The following is a 24,408-nucleotide window of genomic DNA, read 5'->3' as shown; positions in this document are numbered from 1 at the left end:
TAAGTTCATTAGACTGCTCACATTCCTTCATCTCAGATCTTGCTAGAGCTGGGAGGTAAAATAAGATTGGGCTAAAGAATTGAAGTGGTTTATTTTGCCAGCCCCTGTGGGGGTTGACTGGGAGGCAGAAGATACATTATTTATTTATTTGTAACCCACCTTATTCATAAAAAATGTGAAAGGACCATGTCAATTAGGTTCTAGAACCAACTCTACCATTAATTGTGTGCTGTTGGGCATAACTTTGAACCTCTCTGTAAATGAAGATCCTTATTTATAAAATGGGTTTCTTAATTGCACACAACAATTGATAGACACAAACAAGCATAATAATTTAATTTTTGCTCTGAGGCTCATATATAATGCTATACAAGGAATGACCTTGAACTGAGGTAGATACTTGGTGACAAAAGCACAAACATAGATAATGGCAGTCGAAGAGGGTATACAGCAAGGACCAAAAAGTGGCACCGGAGAACACCACCATACTCACTCAGATGGATGAGGGAAGTCAATACAGTTTAGTTGTGGAATGTGGGCTTTTAATCAGAAAAACCTGGCTTGGAATGCTCTGCATTCATTCATTTATTTCACATATCTTGGATGCCAGTCACATATCACATATTGGGTTTAGCTGTATGAGTACAATAGCAACCAAGATAGATAAAGAAGAATGAAGGAAAGCCACTTGCTTTATTTCTCTCTGTTGCTCTCTGCCTAGAATGCATACTTAAAGTCATTTGATTAAACGCTACTAAGACCTACTGTATACTCAAAAGATAAAACTTTCTCTGAGCAATCATAAAATAAATAAATAAATAAATAAATAAATAAATAAATAAATAAAGGTAGCCGGTTTGCAGTGACCCACGTCTATAATCCCAGCACTTTGGGAGGCCAAAGCAGGTGGATCACCTGAGGTCAGGAGTTTGAGATCAGCCTGGCCAGCATACTGAAACCCTAAAATACAGAAATTAGTCAGGCGTGGTGGCATGCACCTGTAGTCCCAGCGACTCAGGAGGCTGAGGCAGAAGAATCGCTTAAACCCAGGAAGTGGAGGCTGCAGTGAGCCAAGATAGTGCCACTGCACTCCAGCCTATGCAACAGAGCAATACTCTGTCTCAAAACAAAAAACAAAAAAAAACCCACAGGTGGTAACATGGTTAGAATTTTCTTTTTTTTTTTACTCTTCTGCTTTGAAAAGGACTTGAGTAACTAAAAAATTGAAATGCCTTTTAAAAATATTAACCCTTTGCATCTTTTTATTATGGGTAATGTGGTGTTTGAAAACAGATATTTAGTACAAACCATGGGTCAGATGCTGTACAAATCTCTTTAAAGTGATTCAATTTTTTATTTTCTTTAGAGACACTATACTAATGCACTGTCTTCAAGGAGCTTTCTGTTTAATGGGAAACACAGCTCTCCCCAAAGTGAAAGTTGTGCATCTTACAAGTCCAGTTTCGAAAAACATGACTTTTCCGTCACCACTGGAGGGTAAGAATTCAGAGTAATGAGGAGTCAGCTTTCTTAAAAAGAGTTTTATTGCAAAAAGGATGAGAAGAGATGTAGTAACAGTGTTGAAATGGAGGGTTTTTAAATTTTTTGTCTTGTTTAATGACTTTTAAATACTAGCAAGGAGGAGTCAAGTACAAAAATTTGGGCAGAGGAGTATGAGCCAATAACATTGATTTTTTGCTGTAGTGGTTCAGAATGCAGCGTAATATATAGAACAAATAGAATGGTATACTGGAAAGGAACAAAGGCCAGTGAATCTATGAGTCAGTCATGAAGGAAATATAATGTATTCCTTCCCTAAGTCTGCACCTGAGTGTGACAGCTAAACTTAGGGTAAAGGAACATCTTCAGGACAGAGGGCTGAATGCTTGGAGTGCTGAAATTTCACATAGTGGTAATTGTTATGGAGGAATAGCAATGGGAAAGGGGTGTCAATTGCACACATGTGTACATGTCTGTGTGTGTGTGTGTGTGTGTGTGTGTGTGTGTAGGTAGAATGACTTCTTTAGATTTATTGAGTAGGAGGGGAATGTGATGTATGAATGAGAGAGAGCTGAGCATGCAAAGGACTGTAAGAAGAATGTCTTGCATTAATGCCAGGGTAAGCAATTTGAATTTTACTCAGAGTCCAAGGGTTAGACATTGGAGGATTTTAAGTAGAAGAACTACATGATCTGATTCACATTTTCTAAACATTTTTTTTCTTTGGCTAGTTGGCAGAGTACAGCAGATTTCAAGGGGCAAAACTGGTTGTAAGGAAACCAGTGGGGAGGCTGTTACAAGCCCAGATGAAAGATGATGTTGGCTTGGACCAGATTGGTAGTAGTGAAGATAGATAAGGATATATTTGAGAGCAATGTAGTACATAAAACCTTGAATGTTCTGTTAAAACTGATATGGAGAATACAAGAAAAGAAAAAAATGACATCTTGATGTTTTAGCTCTCTAACGTATGCCTGTTAACCAGGACATCTTTATGAAAATGGCCTTTTTGGAAGCCACTGTTGATCCTAATGCTTAAAGTGGAGGAGTATTTGGGGAGATACATTTGAGCTAGAGAGATACTTTAAGTATCCTGGCTCTAAATTGTATGACACAAGATATGCCAACTCCCACTAGGTCTTGGATCTTACATTTGGGCTGCCAAATTTGCTGTCTACATCAGGTAGCCGAAGAAAACAGCTTTGTTCATAAAACCTAACCCTATGTTTATTCATCAACATATGACCTTTTTAAAAATATATTTTTAAAATTTATTTATTTTACTTTAAGTTCTGAGGTACATGGGCAGATCATGCAAGATTGTTACATAGGTATACACATGCCATGGTTGTTTGCTGCTTCCATCCCCCCATCACCTACATTAGGTACTTTTCTTAATGTTATCCCTCCCCAATTTCCCCACACTCTGCTATCCTTCCCCAGCTCCCACACCCCCACAGACCCCAGTATGTAATGTTCTCCTCCCTGTGTCCATGTGTTCTCATTGTTCAACACCCACTTATGAGTGAGAACATGCAGCATTTGGTTTTCTGTTCTTGTGTCAGCTTGCTGAGAATGATGGTTTCCAGCTTCATCCATGTCCTGGCAAAGGACATGAACTCATCCTTTTTATTGCTGTATAGTATTCCATGGTGTATATGTGCCACATTTTTTAAAATCCAGTCCATCTTTGATGGACATTTGGGTTGGTTCCAAGTCTTTGCTATTGTAAACAGTGCCACAATGAACATACGTGTGCATGTGTCTTTATAATAGAACAATTTATAATCCTTTGGGTATATACCCAGTAATGGGATTGCTGGGTCAAATGGTATTTTTATTTCTAGATCCTTGAGGAATTGCCACATTGTCTTCCAAAATGGTTGAACTAATTTACGCTCCCACCAACAGTGTTAAAGTGTTCCTATTTCTCCACATCCTCTCTAGCATCTGTTGTCTCCATATATATATATATGTTTTAGTTCTTTGTAGATTGTGGATATTAGCCCTTGTTCAGATGGGTAGCCTGCAAAAACTTTTCCCATTCTGTTGGTTGCCAGTTTACTCTAATGATAGTTTCTTTTGCTGTGCAGAAGTTCTGGAGTTTAATTAGATCATATTTGTCTATTTTGGCTTTTGTTGCCATTGCTTTTGGTATTTTAGTCATGAAGTCCTAGTCTATGCCTATGTCCTGAATGGTATTGCCTAGGTTTTCTTCTAGGGCTTTTATGGTGTTAGGTCTCATGGTTAAATCTTTAATCCATCTGGAGTTAATATTTGTATAAGGCTTAAGGAGGAGGTCCAGTTTCAGCTTTCTGCAGATGGCTAGCCAGTTTTCCCAACACCATTTATTAAACAGGGAATTCTTTCCCCATTGGTTTTGTCTAGATTGTCAAAGATAAGATGGTTGTAGATGTGTGACATTACTTCTGAGGCCTCTGTTGTGTTCCATTGGTCTATATCAGTTTGGATAGCAGTACCATGCTGTTTTGATTACTGTAGACTTGTAGTATACTTTGAAGTCAGGTAGCATGATGCCTCCAGCTTTGTTCTTTTTTCTTAGGATTTTCTTAGTTATACAGGCTCTTTTTTGGTTCCATATGAAATTTAAGGTGGTTTTTACCAGTTCTATGAAGAAGGTCAATGGTATTTTGATGGGGATAGCATTGAATCAATAAATTACTTTGGACAGCATGGCCATTTTCACGATATTGATTCTTCCTAACTGTGAGCATGGAATGTTTTTCCATCTGTTTGTGTTCTTTCTGATTTCCTTGAGCAGTGGTTTATAGTTTTCCTTGAAGAGATCCTTCACGTACTTTGTTAGTTGTATTCCTAATTATTTATTCTCTTCATAACAATTGTGAATGGGAGTTCACTCATGATTTGGCTCTCTGTTTGTCTGTTATTGGTGCATAGGAATGCTTATGATTTTTGCACATTGATTTTGTATCCTGAGACTTTAGTAAAGTTGTTTATCAGCTTAAGGAGATTTTGGGCTAAGACAATGAGGTCTTCTAAATATACAATCATGTTGTCTGCTAATAGAGACAATTTGACTTCCTCGTTTCCTAATTGAATACTCTCTCTCTCTCTCTCTCTCTCTCTCTCTCTCTCTCTTTCTTTCCCTGATTGCTCTGGCTAGAACTTCCAATACTATGTTGAATAGGAATGGTGAGAGAGGGCACCCTTGTCTAGTGCCAGTTTTCAAAGGGAATTCTTCCAGTTTTTGCCCACTCAGTATGATATTAGCTTTGGGTTTGTCATAAATAGCTTTTATTCTTTTGAGACACATTCCATCAATACCTACTTTATTAAGAATTTTTAGCATAAAGCACTGTTGAATTTTGTCAAGGGCTTTCTCTGCATCTATTGGGATAATCATGTGGTTTCTGTGTTTGGTTTTGTTTATGTGATGGATTACATTTATAGATTTGTGTATGTTGAGCCAGCCTTGCATCCTTGGGATGAAGCCTACTTGATCATGATGGATAAGCTTTTTGATTGCTGTTGCATTCGGTTTGCCAGATTTCATTGAAGATTTTTTCATCAATGTTCATCATGGATATTGGCCTGAAATTTTCTTTTTTAGTTATATCTCTGCCAGGTTTTGGTATCAGGATGATGTTGGTCTCATAAAATGATTTGGAAAGGATTCCCTCTTTTTGTATTGTTTGGAATAATTTCAGAAGGAATGGTACCAGTTCCTCTTTGTAAGTCTGGTAGAATTCAGCTGTGAACCCATCTAGACCTGGACTTTTTTTGGTTGGTAGGCTATTAATTTCTGCTTCAACTTCAGACCTTGTTATTGGTCTATTCAGGGATCCTGGTTTAGTCTCGGGAGGATGTAAGTGCCCAGGAATTTATCCATTTTTTCTAGATTTACTGATTTATGTGCATCGAGTTGTTTGCAGTAATATCTGATAGTAGTTTGTATTTCTGTGGAATTGGTGGTGATATCCCCTTTATCATTTTTTATTGCATCTGTTCGATTCTTCTTTTCTTTTCTTTTTTATTAGTCTGGCTAGTGGTCAATCTATTTTGTTGACCTTTTAAAAAAATTTATTGATTTTTGAAGTTCTTTTTGTCTCTCTATCTCCTTCAGTTCTACTCTGATCTTAGTTATTTCTTGTCTTCCGCTAGCTTTTGAATTTGTTTGATCTTGCTCCTCTAGCTCTTTTAATTTTGATGACAGGGTATTGATTTTAGATCTTTCCTCATTTCTCATATGGGCATTTAGTGCTATAAATTTCCCTCTAAACACGGCTTTAAATGTGTCCCAGAGATCCTGCTACATTGTGTCTTCATTCTCATTAGTTTTGAAGAACATCTTTATTTCTGTCTTCATTTCATTATTTATCCAGTAGTCATTCAGGAGCAGGTTGTTTAGTTTCCATGTAGTTGTGCAGTTTTGAGTGATGTTCTTAATTCTGAGTTCTAATTTGATTGCACTGTTGTCTGAGAGACTGGTTGTTAGGATTTCTTTACTTTTGCATTTGCTGAAGAGTGATTTACTTCCAATTATGTGGTCAATTTTAGAGTAAGTGCAATGTGGTGCTGAGAAGAATGTATATTCTGTAGATTTGGGGTGGAGAGTTCTGTAGATGTCTATTAGGTCTACTTGGTCCAGATCTGAGTTGAAGTTCTGGTTTCTTATTAATTTTCTGTCTCATTGATCTGTCTAATATTGACAGTGGAGTGTTAAAGTTTCCCACTATTATTGTGTTGGAGTCTGAGTCTCCTTGTAGGTCATTGAGAACTTGCTTTATGTATCTGGGTGCTCCTGTATGGGGTGCATATATATTTAGAATCATTAGCTCTTCTTGTTGCATTAATCCTTTTACCATTATGTAATGCCCTTCTTTGTCTCTTTTGGTCTTTATTGGTTGAAAGTCTGTTTTATCAGAGACTAAGATTGCAACCCCTGCTTTTCTTTACTCTCCATTTGCTTGGTAAATCTTCCTCCATCCCTTTATTTTGAGTCTAAGTGTGTCTTTGCACATGAAATGGATCTCCCGAATACAGCACACTGATAGGTCTTGACTTTTTATCCAGTTTGCCAATCTGTGTCTTTTTATTGGGGCATTTGGCCATTTACATTTAAGGTTAATATTGTTATGTGTAAATTTGATCCTGGCATTTTGATATTAGCTGGTTGTTTTGCCTATTAGTTGACTCAGTTTCTTCATTGTGTTGATGGTCTTTACCATCTGGAATGTTTTTGTAGTGGCTGGTATTTGTTGTTCCTTTCCATGTTTAGTGCTTACTTCAGGAGTTCTTGCAAGGCAGGCCCGTGGTGATGAAATCTCTCAGTAATTGCTTGTCCATAAAGGATTTTATTTCTCCTTCACTTATGAAACTTTGTTTGGCTGGATATGAAATTCTATATTGAAAGTTATTTTGTTTAAGGATGTTGAATATTGACCCCCACTCTCTTCTTGCTTATAGGGTTTCTGCTGAGAGTTCCACTGTGAGTCTGATAGGCATTCTTTTGTGAGTGACTCGACTTTTCTCTCTGGCTACCCTTAGCATTTTTTCCTTCATTTCAACCCCAGTGACTCTGATGATTATGTGCCTTGGGATTGCTCTTCCTGAGGAATATCTTTGTAGTGTTCTCTGTATTTCCTGGATTTGAATGTTGGCCTGCCTTTCTAGGTTGGGGAAGTTTTCCTGGATAATATCCTGAAGAGTTATTTCCAGCTTGGTTTCATTCTCCCTGTCACATTCAGGTAGACCAATCAAAAGTAGATTAGGTCTTTTCACATAATCCCTTATTTCTTAGAGGCTTTGTTCATTTCTTTTCACTCTTTTTTCTCTAATCTTGCCTTATTGCTTTATGTCATTGAGTTGATCTTCAGTCTCTAATATCCTTTTTTCTGCTCTATCAGTCCAGCTAATGAAACTTATGTATGCTTTATGACATTCTTGTGCTGTGTTTTTCATCTCCATCGAGAAGTTTATGTTATTCTCTAAGCTGGTTATTCTAGTTAGCATTTTATCTAATCTTTTTTCAACATTCTTAGTTTCTTTGCATTGGGTTAGAACAAGTTCCTTTAGCTCAGAGAAGTTTGTTATTACCCACCTTCTGAAGCCTGCTTCTGTCAATTCAACAAAGTCCTTCATCCAGTTTTGTGGCCTTGCTGGTGAGAAGTTGTAATTCCTGAGGAGGAGAGGCATTCTGGTTTTTGGTGATTTCATCCTTTTTTTTTTTTTTTTTTTTTTTTTGCTGGTTTCTTTCTTCCTCTCTTCATGAATTTATCTACCGTTGGTCTTTGAAGTTGGTGACTTTCAGATGGGGGTCTCTGAGTAGATGTCCTTTCTGTTGATGTTGAAGCTATTTCTTTCTTTTCTTTTAGTTTTCCTTCTAACAGTCAAGCCTCTGTGCTGCAGGACTGCTGGAGGTCCACTCCAGACCATTTGCCTGGGAATCACCCATGGGAGCTGCAGAACAGTACGGGTTGCTGCCTCTTCCTTCTTCTTGTATCTTTGTCCCAGAAGGATACCCGTCAGATGTCAGCCAGAGCTCTCCTTTATGAAGTGCCTCTTTGGATATATGGGGGTCAGGAAACTCCTTGGGGAGGCAATCTGTCCCTTTTTAGAGCTCAAGTACTGTGGTGGGAGCTCCATTCCATTCAGAGCTGCTGTACAGGAATGTTTAAGTCTGCTGCAGTAAAACTCACAACTGCCTCTTTTCCAAGGTGCTCTGTCCTGGGAAGGTGGGGCTTTATATATAAGTCTCTTATGTGCTGCTGCCTTTTTTCAGAGATGCCCAGCCCAGAAAGGAGGGAGTCTAGTTACAGTCTGGCTGCAGAGGCATTGCTGAGCTGCCATGGGCTCAGTCCAGCTGCTGTGTAAATGTCCTTGTGGTTTTGTTTACACAGGTAAGGTTAGAACAGCCTCCGTAATGGCGAGCTGCCTTGGTAATGGTGGACTGTCTCAGTAATGGTGGACTACCTTGGTAGTGGTGGACTGCCTCAGTAATGGCGAATGCTCTTCCCCCCATGGACCCCAACCATCCTGGGTCGAGCTCAAATGGCTGCACTGGCTGTGAAACTCTCAAGCCAGTGAATTTTCGATTGCTGGTCTTTGTGGGGGAGAGACCTGCTGAGCCAGATCACCTGGCTCCCTGCCTTCAGCCCCTCTCTTTTTCAGGAAAATATGTGTATTTGTCTCACAGGCATTCCAGGTGCCAGTTAAAATGGCTGCCCAGATTTGTGCAGGTTTTTGTGCTGGAAACGCATGGTGCTTGTCGGCCGGCAGGAGTCTCCTGGTCTTTGGGCCATAAAGACTACAGGAGAAGTGCAGTATCTGAACCAGAGTGCTGGAGTGGCTGGAAAAGCCCCTGATGGCCTTCGTTGGGTAGGAGGAGGGGTCCTCCAGTCCACTGCACTTCTTAGGTGAGGCAGCACCCCACCCTGCCTTGGCTCATCCTCCTTGGGCTACTCCCACTGTCCATCCAGTCCCATTGAGATGCTGGTACTTCAGTTGGAAATACGGCAATCACTTGCCCTTTGCATCGCTCTTGCTGGGAACTGTGCTCAAGAGCTGTTCCTATTCAGCCTTCTAGGCAGAGCTTAGTACCATGACCTTTATTATTTGCCAGTATCCCCATCTACTCATGTCTCATCCTTAAATTAGGACCAACCTGGCTAACAATATTTTTTGCAGCTATAGCTTTTTTACACCATGTGAATGTCTAATTGGTTCCCAGATTTTAAGTACTTTTTAAAGCTGATTATGCCAGATCAAATTTGTAGATGTAGATACATACTAAAGTTGAAGATCACCAGAGATTAGAATGGTGCCCAGGAAAGCATACAAATCATTAACTTTTGGAGGTGACTTTTACATAGGTTGTAATGACATATCAGGATGCAGTGCAGTGGAATAATTGTGTAAACTGCCACTACCCTACCCACTGCTTCCCAAAGGACCCCGTGGATGATCTCCTCTGAGTCCAGGTTACACAACCTTGACAAATAGAAACCATGTGGCCTCTATTTTGCATTTCATCTTGCTCATAATAGAAGGTCTTCTTTAAGGGGAAGAGAAAATATACAGCAATAAATATTTAAAAGTATTGTAACATTCAAACTGTCAATATTGGTTTTAAATTATTGCATCATTTTCTGAAATAATGATTTGTGCAAGATGTCATGAGTTATAATTAATTTACATATGCATTAAAGTCCACTTTCAAAGAAGCCCTCTTTTCTCTTTCAAACATTGGAAATTAAATATTTATACTTGTTGTGATTTCACGTATACATAGTTAATATTGCCTCTCAAAGTCACCAGCTCTCCACCATATGTCGTTTTCTTTGCTGATTCCTTATAACCTCATAGATTTGAAGTTGGGTTGACCAGAACAAAAATCCTACCAAAGATGACATAAGTAGAAAGTGGAAAGCACTGAGCTAGGTCCATTTTAGTAGGACACAGGAGGTAAATGGGAAGTAAATAGTCCCATCACCTTAAAGTATCCCCTCTTACAGTTTAATTCACTAAAGGGTTTAAGAGTTTAGCTTTTAGTCCTTAAAGTTGAATGACTGGGCAATAATCAATTATACTTATGATATTAGAGAGTGTTCCTCAAATTTTTCATCTCTACATTCAGTTTATGTTTTTCTAAATAAAGAAGAACATACAAACCAAGAGTCATGCCTGCTGTGGTCCTCAGTTAAAGGCAAATTGGAGATCAGGAGATTGAGGGAGCTCTTTTAATGTGACATTTGGGGGAAAAAAAACAACATTGAAAATAAGAAAATAAAAAAGTAAAGATGCCTAGAATATAAACAGAATTTCAGTCATTACTGGAACTATATGTTGGCCTCTATTTCTTTCATTTTTACTAGGAACAGAATGTCCTTGCATGTTTCTGACATGGGTATAGGGCTAGTTTGAAAGTGTGGGCTAAAATGGTCAGGCACTGTAATGGGAGAGAGTAAGACCCTTGAAGTCCTCCCTGTCTTTCTCAAACATGGCACATTTGAGAAAACATGGGTGGTGGCATGTGAAGACTGCCTCTTCCAAAACATCAATTCTTTCTCTCTGCCTTCTCCTGCCATCTCAAATAGGTAATAATAATGACAAGGGCAAATGTTTATTTAGCACTGTTTCTGTCTTAAGCACTTGACTCTATGCTTCTAGAATCACAGCATATAGACTATTTCTGCCAAATATAAACTCATTCTTGCTTTTAGAACATCTGACCTGTGTGAGCTGACAGGGCCTCCAAAGGACAACTGCATTTCAAAAACAGCCTGAAATAAAGCATTAGGCAAGCATCTGCCTACAGGGCTGAACACATGGTATTTTTAACATCTGCAAGTTAGGTGAGAGCTTCTTGGCTATATAGATAGGATTTGAACATACCAGCATGTAATCCCCAGAAGAGCTTGGACTTGTCTTTTTTTCATATGAAGGTAGTACTTGGCACATTGAGGAGACTTACTTAGAGTTTGTTATGAATAAATAAGCAAATGAAAGAATGAATGAAAAGTTGAAAGAACAAGAAATCATGGATATGTTAACTCTGCAAGTATGCAGAATGAGTAAATATCCCCCTCTATTCTTTCTTTCAGAATGCTTACTCACTCCCCACCACTCTTCACGTGTATACCTCCCACTCATTCTTTGGATGTTATCTCAGAAAATCTCATTCAGGAAGTGGCCACTGATTCCTCAGTTGATAAGGTCACTCTCTTTTAGGGTATGCTGTCCCTCTCTTAGGGAACTTAGTATACACTCTATACTTCCTCAAATCGAAGCTTTGTGCATGTGATTCACCCTCCACTGTGCTGAAAAAACCCTAAGTATAGCAAGTGTACCTTTACTCATCATATGTACCCAACTAAACTTAGTGTGCTACACATTCTAGGCACTTGACAAGTATTTGTGAACTAACAAAATATTCAAAGAAAGTGGTGGCCCATGAAATAAAATTGGACCTAAGTGTGGCTAAATAGAGGGAAGAGGTATTTGGGTTCACTATGAGGAAAAACAAGCAGTAAGAACTCTTAATCCAAAAGGCAATAGTCTCCCACATGATGTAGTGCATTTGTCACCCCTGGCCAGAATGCATTATTAATACAGTTGGTGGCAATGTTATTTTTATATCCCTCTTTAAACAATTATTTATTGTGCAGTTACTGATTGCATGCTACTGTGGTGAGGATAAATTGCAAAGCGAAGCAGAAAGGTCTTTGCTCTCTTGGAATTAACTTAACATCTAGTAGCATAGAGAGACAGTAATCCAATAATCAGACAAATAAATGCATAAGTACCAACCGTGATTTATTTTAAAAGCCAAGAAGCCAGGTGCCATGGCTTATGCCTGTAATCCCAGCACTTTGGGAGGCTAAGGTGGGTGGATCACGAGGTCAGAAATTTGAGACTAGCCTGGCTGATATGGTGAAACCATGTCTCTACTAAAAGCATAAAAATTAGCTGGATGTGGTGGCATGTGTCTGTAGTCCCAGCTACTCAGGAGGCTGAGGCAGGAACATTGCTTGAACACAGGAGGTGGAGGTTGCAGTGAGCCAGGATCACACCATTGCATCCCAACCTGGGTGACAAAGTGAGACTCTGTCTCAAAAAAAAAAGACAAGAAAGTGTCTAACAGATCTGATCTGGGTGCTAAGGAAATGATGATTGAACTATGATATAAAAGATGAAGCAGAGATAACGATATTAAAAGGAATAGAGAGGAATTTTAGACTGGGAACAGGCTATGCAGAGGTCCTGTGACAGGCAGACAATATGAACCATAATTTATTTAGGAACCCAAAAGAAGATCAGTGGGATTTTCAAGGAGAGCTTTAGAAGATATTGTCAGAGAGGTACATGGAGCCAGATTATGCTAGGTTTCGGGGACATGTTTATGATTTTATGCCATATTCTTTAAAACAATATGATTTTATGCTATTTCCTTAAAAAAATAAAACTGCTGAAAGACTGTAGGTAACATGATCAAATTGTACGATACAATGTAATATATTATTAATAGTAACATCACGGAGCATTTCTTAGGTGCTTACTATGTGCCAGGCAATATTCTAAGTGCTTAAATGAATTATTTCATTTTATCCTCACTACACTGCTATGAAGAAGGTTGCTATTACCAGCACCCTTTTGCAGATGAGACAACTAATGCTCAGAGATCTTGCCAGAACTAGAGTGAAGGAAGCTACAACTGTATGGCACAGAATTTAAGGATAAAGGTATTCACTTCAGGTTTGTGTGTGTGCTATCCCAACCTTGCATATTCGAAGAGTGAGCACCTCCTTTAAATCTTGTACTTGAGGCACTTCATTTATCTCACCTTTGTCTCAAATCTGGGTTAAATAACCTGTTCTGGGCATTGTAGCTCATAAATGATCAAACTAGCTTTTGCATCCATAGCGGTATAGCCTTCAAATTTTTTCTATCTGTAAAATTTTTTGAAATTCTAAATGAGTACCCCGGCACCCTTCTTGTTATTAGGCTTGCAAGAAATAATAATAATAATAAAATTAGTTTCAATGAAAGATTAAACTTTATGTTTAGACTTCAAATTATAAATAGCTAGGCTTGGCTGAAATGAATTCAAAGAATGAAAAGTGATAGATTGTAAAATTCATCCCATACAATGGATTATCTCAACATTGTTCCAGAGATGAGAAAGGATGAGTCAAATATTTAAAAAGTAAACAGGTTTTTCCTATTAATTTTAGGCCAATGAAATGGAAATTAAATCTTCTAGCTGCAATTAGATAAATGGATGTCAATCAGATATGAAACTACTAAAGAAATTAGCCACGGGGGTAGTCCTTAATCTTTTTGGGCTTTCTTGTGGGATGGTGAAAATGTAATCAGTTATCAGCATAGGTATGATTGAATTATTAATAATATTGTGCAAGGCCACCTAGAAACCAGAGCTTGGGGACTCTTAAATCTATTCTAATTGAAACAGAGAACCAGCAGACTGGAAAAGACCCTGACTCTTCTCAAGATAAGTCACAGGATGTGACACAGAGTACACATGGGCTTGCAACACAGTGGCAGCTGCAAGCCGACCTCTTGGCAAATTTAATCTGCAAATGGATTCCTGTTTAAGATAGTTAATGCCTTCCATTATTATGGAGGCTTCTTTCTACATTTTGGAAAGCCTGGTTAAAAATATTTCATGCCGGGTTATTATGCAGATTGCCTAGCTAACAGGGAGATTATGAATGCAAATAAATCAGGTTTTGAAATGAAGAGCTTTACTGACCTCTTAAGAGGGTAGTAATATGTGCATAATGGTGAGGAAAATGCTCCCAGATCATCAAGACAAAAAAGGGTCACATTGTCATTCCTTGAAGTGTATTGAGGTTGGAATAAAAATCCAGGAATATCCCAGAAGCAAATGAACTGATTTCAAGAACTGCTCTGCTTACTGATAAGTTACCCACTCTTCCCTGTGATTTTAGTGTGGGGGAATGTCAGGGTCTAAGAGGATGGATGAGCTCCCCGTGGGACCTCTAGTTAGTCACTTAATTCCTCAGTGTAAATTTCTGTTGTGGTAATAGCTCGTGGTCAGAAACAGCCAGGGTCACTAACCCTGCTACTTTCTATGACCTCCCACTGCCCTCTCTTAGCCGCAGGGGAAATCTTCTCCCATTGCTTCTCCATGGACCATCTGCTTTCTCTTTGGTGATTGCATCCAGAAGCTGATCTGAAGGATCTTAAAGTAAACCCAGGATTAAAAACATGAGCTGAGCTCCATGGTCCACCTGGGTAATCCCAGCTACTCTGGAGGCAACTCAGGAGTATTGCTTGAGCCCAGGAGTTCGAGGCTGCAGTGAGCTGTGATCACGGTACTGCACTTCAGCCTGGGCAACAGAGCAAAACCCTGTCAGGAAGGAAGAAAGGAAGAAAGGGAGGGAGGGAGGAAAAGGAAAGGAAGAAAAGGCAAGGCAAGGAAAGGAAAGGAAGCAAACAAAGGAAGGAAGAAAGAAGGCATGAGTTTTATATTGAGAGGAAGCTAGAATTGAATCCCAGGTCTGATACTGACTAGTGTAGGCCTTTGGAACGTTTCTCAACACTCTAGGTCATCAGCTTCTTCAACTACAACCTGAAAACAATGATATGAACCTTACAGGGTACAGATTGCTAAACTTTTTCTGTTCATGGAGCCCTTAGTGTCTCAGTAATTGTTTAACACAACCCCTATGCCCCCCCCAAAAAACCTAACAATTTCTTTATTAAGTAGTTAGGCCCAAACAACTGTGTATATATATATTTTAAAAATTTAGAAATCTTTTGAAAAATATATATATTGAGAAAAAGAATAATGTTTAAGTAAATACCAAGTACTTACTAGTGGAGTGTGTGTACCTGTTGAGTACAGCACAATTCCTTGAAACTTGGAATCAGAGTTTTCTCTTCCATATTAAATTTTACACCATACTTGGTTTTCATCATGACCAAACTTTACAAAGATCTGACATCTAGTACAATCTAATGTTGCAACTGTGATCTACTTCAAGCTAATAGTTTGCATGGTGTATCAAATAAATGTTTCCCTCAAAAATTTAAAATCTGTCTTGGCTTTCCTGTAAGTTTGCTGTGGTGGCCTGGGGTGCCTCCAGTCACTTGGGGAACCATGGTTATAGGTATCATGTCATTTGATTTAGACGACAAAATGTGAGAATGTATATAAAGAACTTGGCTGTGAGCATGCTCATAAAATTGTTGCTGCTGCTGTTCTGCTCAGCAGTTTTTCTCTATGATCGTATTTATCAATAAGGAAGAAAAACATGGTTTTTCCTTCTAGGGAATTCAGTGTTGGCAACAGTTGATCAGCCAGTTTGAATAGCTAACAAAGCACTGCATACTATGAAAATGAAAGGCGTACCCCTGAGAGAACCTCACCATTTGGTTGAGGAGACAGAATAAACACATAGGCCGCAATAGTGAACAACTCACAATTGCTAAGTAATAAAATAGTGTAGGATTTCAAGGCAGTAGAAAATGAACGTGGTATGGGAAAAGACCAAAACTTAGCTGGGCCCTGACAAATAAACAGAATGTACACATGATAATGGAAAAGGGGGTTCTCCCGAGTAGAGAACTTTGTATAAGGCACAGTGCGCTCCACACTACATACAGCCAAGGGGTTGGTTTCCGGAGAGATGTTCAGATACACCCTGTCCTTAGCCCCTTCTCCAGCTTGGTGATAACCAGGCAGCACCTGTTGGAGATACTGTTGTAGACTTTGCCCTTCTGTAAGGACATTAATTCTATGGACATTCTTTGGCTCCTGGGTACATGAAATTTTCCGTAATAGGAATATAAGCTCAACTTTGGGAACATTCATATGGGAACATATTCATTTTAACTAATGTCCTGGAGAAGCTCTGAGAGAAGAGCTGCTTCAGCTGAGATTTAGGAAAATGCACAGAGGTGGCTTAAAATACATAGTTGTAACAGTCTACCAGCTTGCTTGTGCAAAAATGCAGCTTTATTTCTAGATTTTAACTTCTACATCTGCTGATGGAAAAAAATGTAATTTAGCCAATTCATGCTTATCCAATCATTTTCAGACTCAAGCGGATAATTTAGGCTCTAAACATTCCATTTTACACCCATGAAAGCCTCCTGTACTTTCCCTCTTCCCTGTCGGAATGGCATCCTGCACTCGCTTCTGTCCTCACCACAATCAGCCAAGGACCCTTTGGCCTTTCCTGGTCTTCCCTACGGGCCTCCGTCCCTACAGCGCCCCCTTCCAGTGTGACTCATCTTGACCTGTTTTCTTAGACGTAGATTGTCTTTTTAAATTTAATCAGCTGCATAAAGTGTAGCTGACACCTCAAAAAATGTTCTAGTTTTAAATGTACAATTCAATGTGTTTTAACAAGGGCATACAGTGTCGTAACCACTGATATAGTCATGAGGTAGAACAGCACTTCCCCATAGACATAAAATGTGAGCCACACACATAACTTTAAAGTTTTCCAGTGGCCACATTTTCAAAAAGTAGAAGAAAGATACACATATCAAAATATCACTCCATACCCCATAAATATGATGATGCACAATTATTATATTTCAATTAAAAATAAAAGGGAAAATGTACAAGAAGCAGGTGAAATTAATTTTAATAATATATTTTCTTTAACTTAATATATTCAAATATTATCACTTTGTTACAGAATCAATATAAGAATATATTAGTGAGCTATTTTATCTCTTTTTTTCCACATCAATTCTTTAAAGTCTGTTGTGTATTTTGTGCTTCCAACAAATCTCAACTCAGACAATATGTCTTCACTAGAAATACTTAATTTTTATTTAGAACTTACAAAATTCACAGTTGAAAGAATAGATTCAAATGTCCAAGTTGTTTCAAACCTACTTACAAGGTTTCCTGTATAACTCTTATTTCAATTTCAATTTGATTTAATTTAAATTATATGTAATTAAAAGTTCAGTAACTATATGTGACTTAGGAGCTTCCATACTGGATAGAGAACATTTCCATCATCCCCAAAAGTCATCTTCTACTATTTTGAAATCAATCCCAACCTACCACCACCAGGCAGGCACTAGCAACCAATGATCTGCCATTTGTCTCCATGGTTTTGTCTTTTCTATAATGTTATGTGAGTGAAATCAGATTTCACTTAGCCTTTCATTTGACTTCTTTCATTTACCACATTAATTTTGAGATTTACTTATAGGGTATTTAATAGGAGTGAGTTCCTTTTAATTGCTAAGTAGTATTATATTGTAGAGATGTACTACATCATTCACTAGTTGCTAGGCATTTGGCCTGTTCCAGTTTTTGGCTTATAAATAAAGCTGTTAAGAACATTCAGTCCAGGCACAGTGGCTCATGCCTGTAATCCCAACATTATGGGAAGTCAAGGTGGGACCATGGCTGGATGATCACTGGGGGCCATGAGTTCAATACTACCAGCCTGGTCAACACAGTGAGATCCCATCTCTATTATAAAAATAAAACAATTTTTAACTTTAAAAAATAACATTCAAGTACAAGTGTTGTGTGGACATGTTTTTGTTTCTCCTTAATAAATACACAGGAGTAGATTGACATGTTTTTATTTCTTCCTAATAAATATACAGGAGTAGATTGAATGGTGTGTTTAATTTTATAGGGAAATAACAAATATTTTCCAATGTGTCATTTTGCATTCCCACCAGCAATATATGAAAGTCCCAGTTGCTCCATGTCCTCACCAACACTCGATATAGCAATTCTAGTGGTGATGCAATGGCTTTTTATTGTGGTTTTAACTTGCATTTTCTCAATGACTAATACTGTTGAGCATATTTTCAGGTGCTTATTTGCCATTCATATATATTCTTTGGTAAAGTTTCTGTTCAGACATTTTGCCCCCATTTGTATCAGGTTGTCTTTTAATTGTTGAGTTGTAAAAGTTGTTTTAAATAGGCTGAATATAAGTTCCTTAGCAAACATGATTTGCATGTGTTTTCTCCTAGTCTTGGTTTGGGTGTGTCTTTTTTGTATCTGGTTCCTGATGTTAATGTTAACCTGCTGCTGTTAAATGTGGTGTTACCATGACCTCCAGTACTATGTCCATGTCCTCATTTTGACTCCTGGCACCTTTGGGTTCACCAATGTGTTCTCAACTGCTTCCACTTTTCTCTCAGGGAGCTGAAGCCACTTTTAGCAGTCTCTTTCATTCTAGACTGAGGCTACAGGACTTCAAGCAGATGTCTTGAGCCAGTCTGTATAATCAGTGGTTACAACCATCACTCAAGCACCATATTGGCTACACATGAGTTTCTCCAAGAAGCTTACAACGTCTCTGGGCTATACTTTAGGACCCAGAAAACAAGCTCCTGGTAAATTCTGTGGAATTTTCCACAACTTTCCTGTAGTTTCCATCAGTTATCTTCTATCCAAGGACTGGGCTTGATAAGCATCATGAGAGACTGAGTGGATATTCAATCTCTAGACTAAGCCTACTGATTGTCCTACTTTCTGCCACTTGGTCAAACTTTGGTCTCCTTTCATAATCATGTTCTTATATAATAAACTTGCATTCTTTCCCTTTTCTTCCTCATAATAAATACTAACCTTTCAATCTTTTAGGAACTGGGGATCAGCATTTAAAGGCAAGCCTTTGATCTTCAAAAGTTTTTCCTCCTTCTTAGGTACCAGACTCTTACATTGGAGAGTCCTGGACTCTAAGATTAATCTCCCTGTTATAAGTCAGATGTGTAGTTAGAAACTCATGAACAAATATAATACGTTGGTCTTTCTGGTTCTATAGGAGTGAGAGAGAGAGAGAGAGTGATGTCTTTATTCCGCAAATACTAGCCTACTCCAGTTGGCTCTCAGTAGTTAGACAAGTCTCTGAGAGGACAGTCCCTGTAGAGACGAGAATATCACTAATTACTCTGAGCCAGAAAAGCCCAGAGCATATTTGGAAAATGACAATATAATGATCATTATATTAGTCATGAAATGGGAAGAATCTACCATTTGGCACCATTTGGTACTGTGTACCAACTCCAGCTTAAACATTTTGCTCATATTACCCTATAAGGTCAATAGTTATTATCCCCATTTTGTTGTAGAGGAAACTGAGTATTCTGATAACAACTTTAATTTTCCTGATGTAAAAATATTATTTGTATCACTAGGATTTGATCTCCATGTCAATCTGATTTTAGGGCATATACTCTTAAGCATTAGAACAGTGGTTCTTTTGACTGGGCATGGGGGCTGACACCTGTAATTCCAGCAGTTTGGGAGGCCAAGGCAGGCACATCACTTGAACCCAGGAGTTTGAGACCAGCTTGGGCAACATGGCAAAACCCAGTCTCTACAAAAAAAAAATTTTTAAAAGATAGACAGGTCTGGTGGCACAGACCTGTAGTCCCAGCTACTTGGGAGGCTGAGGCAAAAGGATTGCTTGAAGCCAGTAGATGAAGGCTGAAGTGAGCCAAGATTGCACCACTGCACTCCAGCCTGGGCAACACAGTGAGACCCTGTCTCAAAAAAGAAAGAGAGAAAGGAAGAAAGGAAGAAAAAGAAGGAAGGAAGGAAGGAAGGAAGGAAGGAAGGAAGGAAGGAAGGAAGGAAGGAAGGAAGGAAGGAAAGAAAGAAGGAGAAAGAAAGACAGTGGTTCTTAAACTGTTTGGTCTGAGGACCACCTTATAACCTTAAAAATTGAGAACCTCAAAGATCTTTAAATGATATGGTTAATTTCTATTGACACTTAAATAATTTACTAAGTCAATTAAAAATCACAATAATAAACTCATTACATATTAACATCAATGACCTATTTTTATGAAAAATTACTATATATATATATCCCCCAAAGTAAAAGTATAGTGCTATTTTATGTTTTTTATAAATCTCTTTAACATCTGGCTTAATAGAAGACAGATTCTCCTATGCGCTTCTGCAGTCTGTTGTAATATTGCATATCATAGAGTGCCTGGGAAACCCTGCTGTACACTCATGAGAAAATGAGAGTTACAAAAGCAAATAACATCTAAGTATTATCAATAGTTTTGATCTATGAACTTCCTAAAGCAATTTTACAGATCCCTAGAGATGCTCATACCACAATTTGAGAATTGCTGCATTGAGGACAATTATAAATAAACTGATTCCAGTGTAGCAAAACTCTGTTATGTGTAGAGAAGAGGTGCGCTCTGAATTGGGAAGTATAAATTAGGACCAGATCTCACGAGGATAATTGTCAACTTAAGAAGTTTGAATGTTGTTCTCAATGCACTGGGGAGTCACAGATTGCTTTGGACTTTCTCAGATCTTTGTGTGAGGACAATTTGTCTGCCAATAAAATGAGTAGGGTGGATTAGAAAGAGGATGGAGAAAAAAGGCAACCAGTTAAGAGCACTTTAATGAGGCAGTGTGTGGTTGTATATCTAGAGCCAGGCCTCAGGATTTTTGTAACAATTAAATGTGTTAATCTATGTAAAATGCATATAACAAGGCCTGATCCATAGTAAGCACTGTTTGTATTAGACGTAGTTGTAATAATTGTTGTGGATAGTAGCAATATTATTATTGCTATTGTTATTTACATTAGATGAGCTGTAATGAAATCTTCAACTAGGCAGAGTTGGAGAGACATTTTGCCAAACAGTTCAAAGGATATACTTGTTAATTGAATATGTGGGGTGAGGAAATAAAACAATGCTGAGATGACAATATTTTGCTGTTTGACTATGATAGGGACTCAGGAACTATTTTGACAGAGCTAATATTCAATAAATATTTGAAAGAAAGAAATGGGGAGAGGAGAGGAATAGAAAGAAATGGAGTCTTTGGGGCAAGGAAAATGATGTCTGAGCCTGTTGATTCTGAGATGCCAGTGGAGTGTACAGTAAGCTGTGATTGTGCCACAGTGAAGTCTTTAGGTAAGTCGAACACACAACCATCCATCAGTTCATGCCCTTCCTGTGCTTTAAGCTTCTTCAGAGATTTCTCATCACACTTTGAATTTTGTTCTAATTTCTTACAATAGCCTACAGACCGTGCGAGTTATAGCTCTAATTACCTTTTCAATTTCATCTTTGGCCATCCTGCCACTCCCTGACTTTGGCACAATTTCCATTCCTGAACCCTCCAAGCATTTTCCCATCTTGAGGTGTTTACACTACTATTTCATTTTCTTGTGATGCACCACCCGTCACACCAACCGTTACATAACTGGGTTATTTGAATCAACTAAATTGTTACCTCAGTGGAAAGTCTTTTCCTGATCACTCTACCCAAGTAAATCTCTCTCCTTCTTGCATTCTTCTCTTTCACCAAATTCTCTTCATTATCTTTCTAGACTGAAAGCTTCTTAAGGAAGGGGAATTTGTGTTGTTGACATAGAACCTAGGACCTCAAATATAATGAATATTTGTTTCATGATATTAAACAGATAGCTTGAAATAGTAGAGAGGCCTGGAAATGTAGGGGAGTTTGTATTTTGTTTTTTTTGTTTTTTGTTTTTTGGGGCAGAGAGGGGCAGGGTTTTACTCTGTCACCTAGGCTGGAGTGCAGTGGCATGATCACAGCTCACTGCAGCCTCAACCATCTTTGACTCAAGTGATCTTCCCACCTCTGTCCCCCAAGTTGCTGGGACAATAGTGCATGTCAGAACACTTGGCTAATTTTTCTGTTTAATTTTTTGTAAAGCCTGGGTCTCACTATGTTACCCAAGCTGGTCTTGAACTCCTGGGCTCAAGTGATCCTCCCGCCTTGGCCTCCTGAAGTGCTAGGATTACAGGAGTAAGCCATCGTGCCTAGCGTGGTTTGAATTTATTTGTACAGATATTTTGTTTTAGCATCAATAAGTTAACTATCTGTAATGGAAGCTTCTTGGTCATATTCAACTTCAAAACTGGGTGTGCCTCAATTTGTAAAATATCTTCACCTGTATTTACATTAGAAAATATATTTACTAAGAAAATATAGCTGCTATTCACAATAGGTAAGACATAAAATCAACCCAAATACAAATCAATGATATACTAGATATAGAAAATGTGGTACATATATACCATGTAATACTATGCAGCCATAAAAAGGAACGAGATCATGTTTTTTGCAAGGGCATGGATGAAGCTGGAAGCCATTATCCTCAGCAAACTAATTAAGGAACAGAAAACCAAACACTGTATGTTCTCACTTGTAAGTGGGAGGTGAATGACGTGAACACATAGACAAAGGGAGGGGAACAACACACACTGGGACCTGTCTGGAGCAGGGGGGTGGGGCAGGGGGAGAGAGACCATTAGGAAAAATAGCTAATGCATGCCAGGCTTAATACCTAGGTGAAGGGTTGATAGGTGCAGCAAATCACCAGGGTATACAATTACCTTTGTAACACACTTGCACAGCCTCTACACATCATATATCACGGAGCTTAAAATAAAATTTAAAATAAAAGAAAGAAAATATAGCTGGAACACTAACCTTTGAAAGTTGCCAAGGTAGCAACAATGACATAATGCTTCCTTACAAATGGCAACAGTCTAACCTTGCCTCAAAGACCCAGGAGTAGGTGGTTCTCCCTGCTTCTGCATTGTATCTTCTTCACCCTAGAGCCTGACTGCCTTTGTGTGTTCAGAGGCCCAGTGACATACTCTGGGAGAAGAACAGCAGATTGGCCCAGGTTGTTTTCTGACTCTGACACTTATATTTGACACTTATTTCTTTGGTCAACCTATTAGTGGATCTTGTCTGTGGATGGCAAAAATAATATTTCCTTTAAAGGAGTGTTGATATTCACAGTCAAGCATCTAGCAAAGGAAGGGCATGGTTCAATAAATTTCAGGTTCCCCAGCCATTCAGTCAATCGGTAGGTAGCTTGGGTATAGAAATCTTGTTTGAGCCATTCTTTCATGGAACTTTGAAGTTGTTGTTTCGTTGTTTTTTAGGGACCAATGTTGAAGAAATTTTCCAGTGACAATCTGATAGTTACCAATATAGACGTGGGCTGTGTTTTCCTCCTGGAAAGTTTAGAATCTTCTTTGTATCCTTAGTGTTCACAATGATTATGTAGTTATGGGTCTTTTAAAATAACCAATATGGATGTACAAAGAGCTCCTTTTAATCTTGAACACTCATGTTTTTCAGTTGGAAAATAGCTCTTCAAGTATTTCTTTAATAATTTCCTTATTTTTGATTTCCTAATTCTCTCTTCCTGATACTTCTATTAGTTGGATATTAGGCTTCATAGAATAATTTCCTAATTTTATTATATCTAATATTTTGTCTTTATCAATTTTTTTCTTTTCATTCTTTCTTTTCTTTTCTTTTTTTTTTTTTTTTTTTTTTGAGATGGTGTCTCGCTCTTGTCACCCAGGCTGGAGTGCAGTGGTGTGATCTCAGCTCACTGCAGCTTCCACCTCCCAGGTTCAAGCAATTCTCCTACCTCAGCTTCCTGAGTAGCTGGGATTACAGGCCCTCACCACCATGTCCTGCTTATTTTTGTACTTTTAGTAGAAATGGGGTTTCGCCATGTTGGCCAGGCTGGTCTCCAACTCCTGACCTCAGGTGATCTTCCCGTCCGTGTTGGGATTATAGACATGAGCCACCATGCCCGCCCTCTGCTACCTTTTAAGTGATTTCTTGACCTGTATAGTTTAACATTCTAATACTTTAAAAACAAATTTGCCATATTTTTAATTCCATTAGTTTTTTTCTTATTCTCTACTTTTTCCTTCTTAGCATCTGGTTCTTGATGTGTAGATCTATTCTCTTTTTAAATTTTTCTTTACATACAAATTAGGATTTATTTATTTATTTCTGTCCCTAAAAGTATCTCTGTTTTCTCCAGTATGAGTTTTTATATTTGTTTATCTTGGTCTTTTCCCCCCTTCCCATTGTAGGTTTTACTCAATTGACTAGCTGGTCTTCTATTGCCCAGTCCTATGTGAGAATGAATCAATAGAACGGTCAAATGAATATGAATAGGACTTACCAACTGGTGGATTTAATTATGCAGTGAGTAGGCACAGAGATTACCTTGTATTTTGTAGTCCCTACATGCCAAAATGCAGAGCACTTTGCTCTGAAGCCCTAACTCCCACACTCGTGACCCCAGACCATTTTAATTTTCTCTCAAAAGGAAAAACTTTTTATTGTATCCTCCCAGGGTGTGATGAAAAGAGTTAAACAGTGGGAATGGGGGGCAGGTGAATCCATTTTCACACCGCTCCATTTTTCACCCCTCATCCCACATCATCTTCGGCATTTCTAAATCCTAACTGTCTCTAGGTTTTTGCAAGATAGATGGGGGCCCTCCTTGGCTGTGCCCTTAATCTGTCATCATCCCTCCACTTACCTTTCTTCTCCCGGAAACACATGAAATGCATCGTTCACTTAATTACCCTCATTATATTCTTTTCATTGTTCTGAGC

The 24,408-nt window shown here is 38.5% G+C and overlaps 1 protein-coding gene across 32 annotated transcripts in view; it reads left to right on the top strand.

Annotated features, from left to right (window-relative positions):
• Positions 1–24,408, top strand: part of PPP2R2B (protein phosphatase 2 regulatory subunit Bbeta) — a 494,567-nt gene that overhangs the window by 154,528 nt on the left and 315,631 nt on the right. Inside the window, exon 2 of one of the 32 annotated variants that reach the window (XM_035287711.3) lies at positions 1,367–1,497. The exons of the other annotated variants lie outside the window; for them this stretch is intronic. Coding sequence (XP_035143602.3) covers positions 1,380–1,497 — 118 coding nt within the window. The 5' untranslated portion in view covers positions 1,367–1,379. The remainder of the gene's footprint in view (positions 1–1,366; positions 1,498–24,408) is intronic. 32 annotated transcript variants of the gene reach the window in all.

Source organism: Callithrix jacchus, chromosome 2, assembly GCF_049354715.1.
Source record: "Callithrix jacchus isolate 240 chromosome 2, calJac240_pri, whole genome shotgun sequence".
Lineage (NCBI taxonomy): Eukaryota > Metazoa > Chordata > Mammalia > Primates > Cebidae > Callithrix > Callithrix jacchus.
This window is presented reverse-complemented; position numbering and strand designations above follow the sequence as displayed.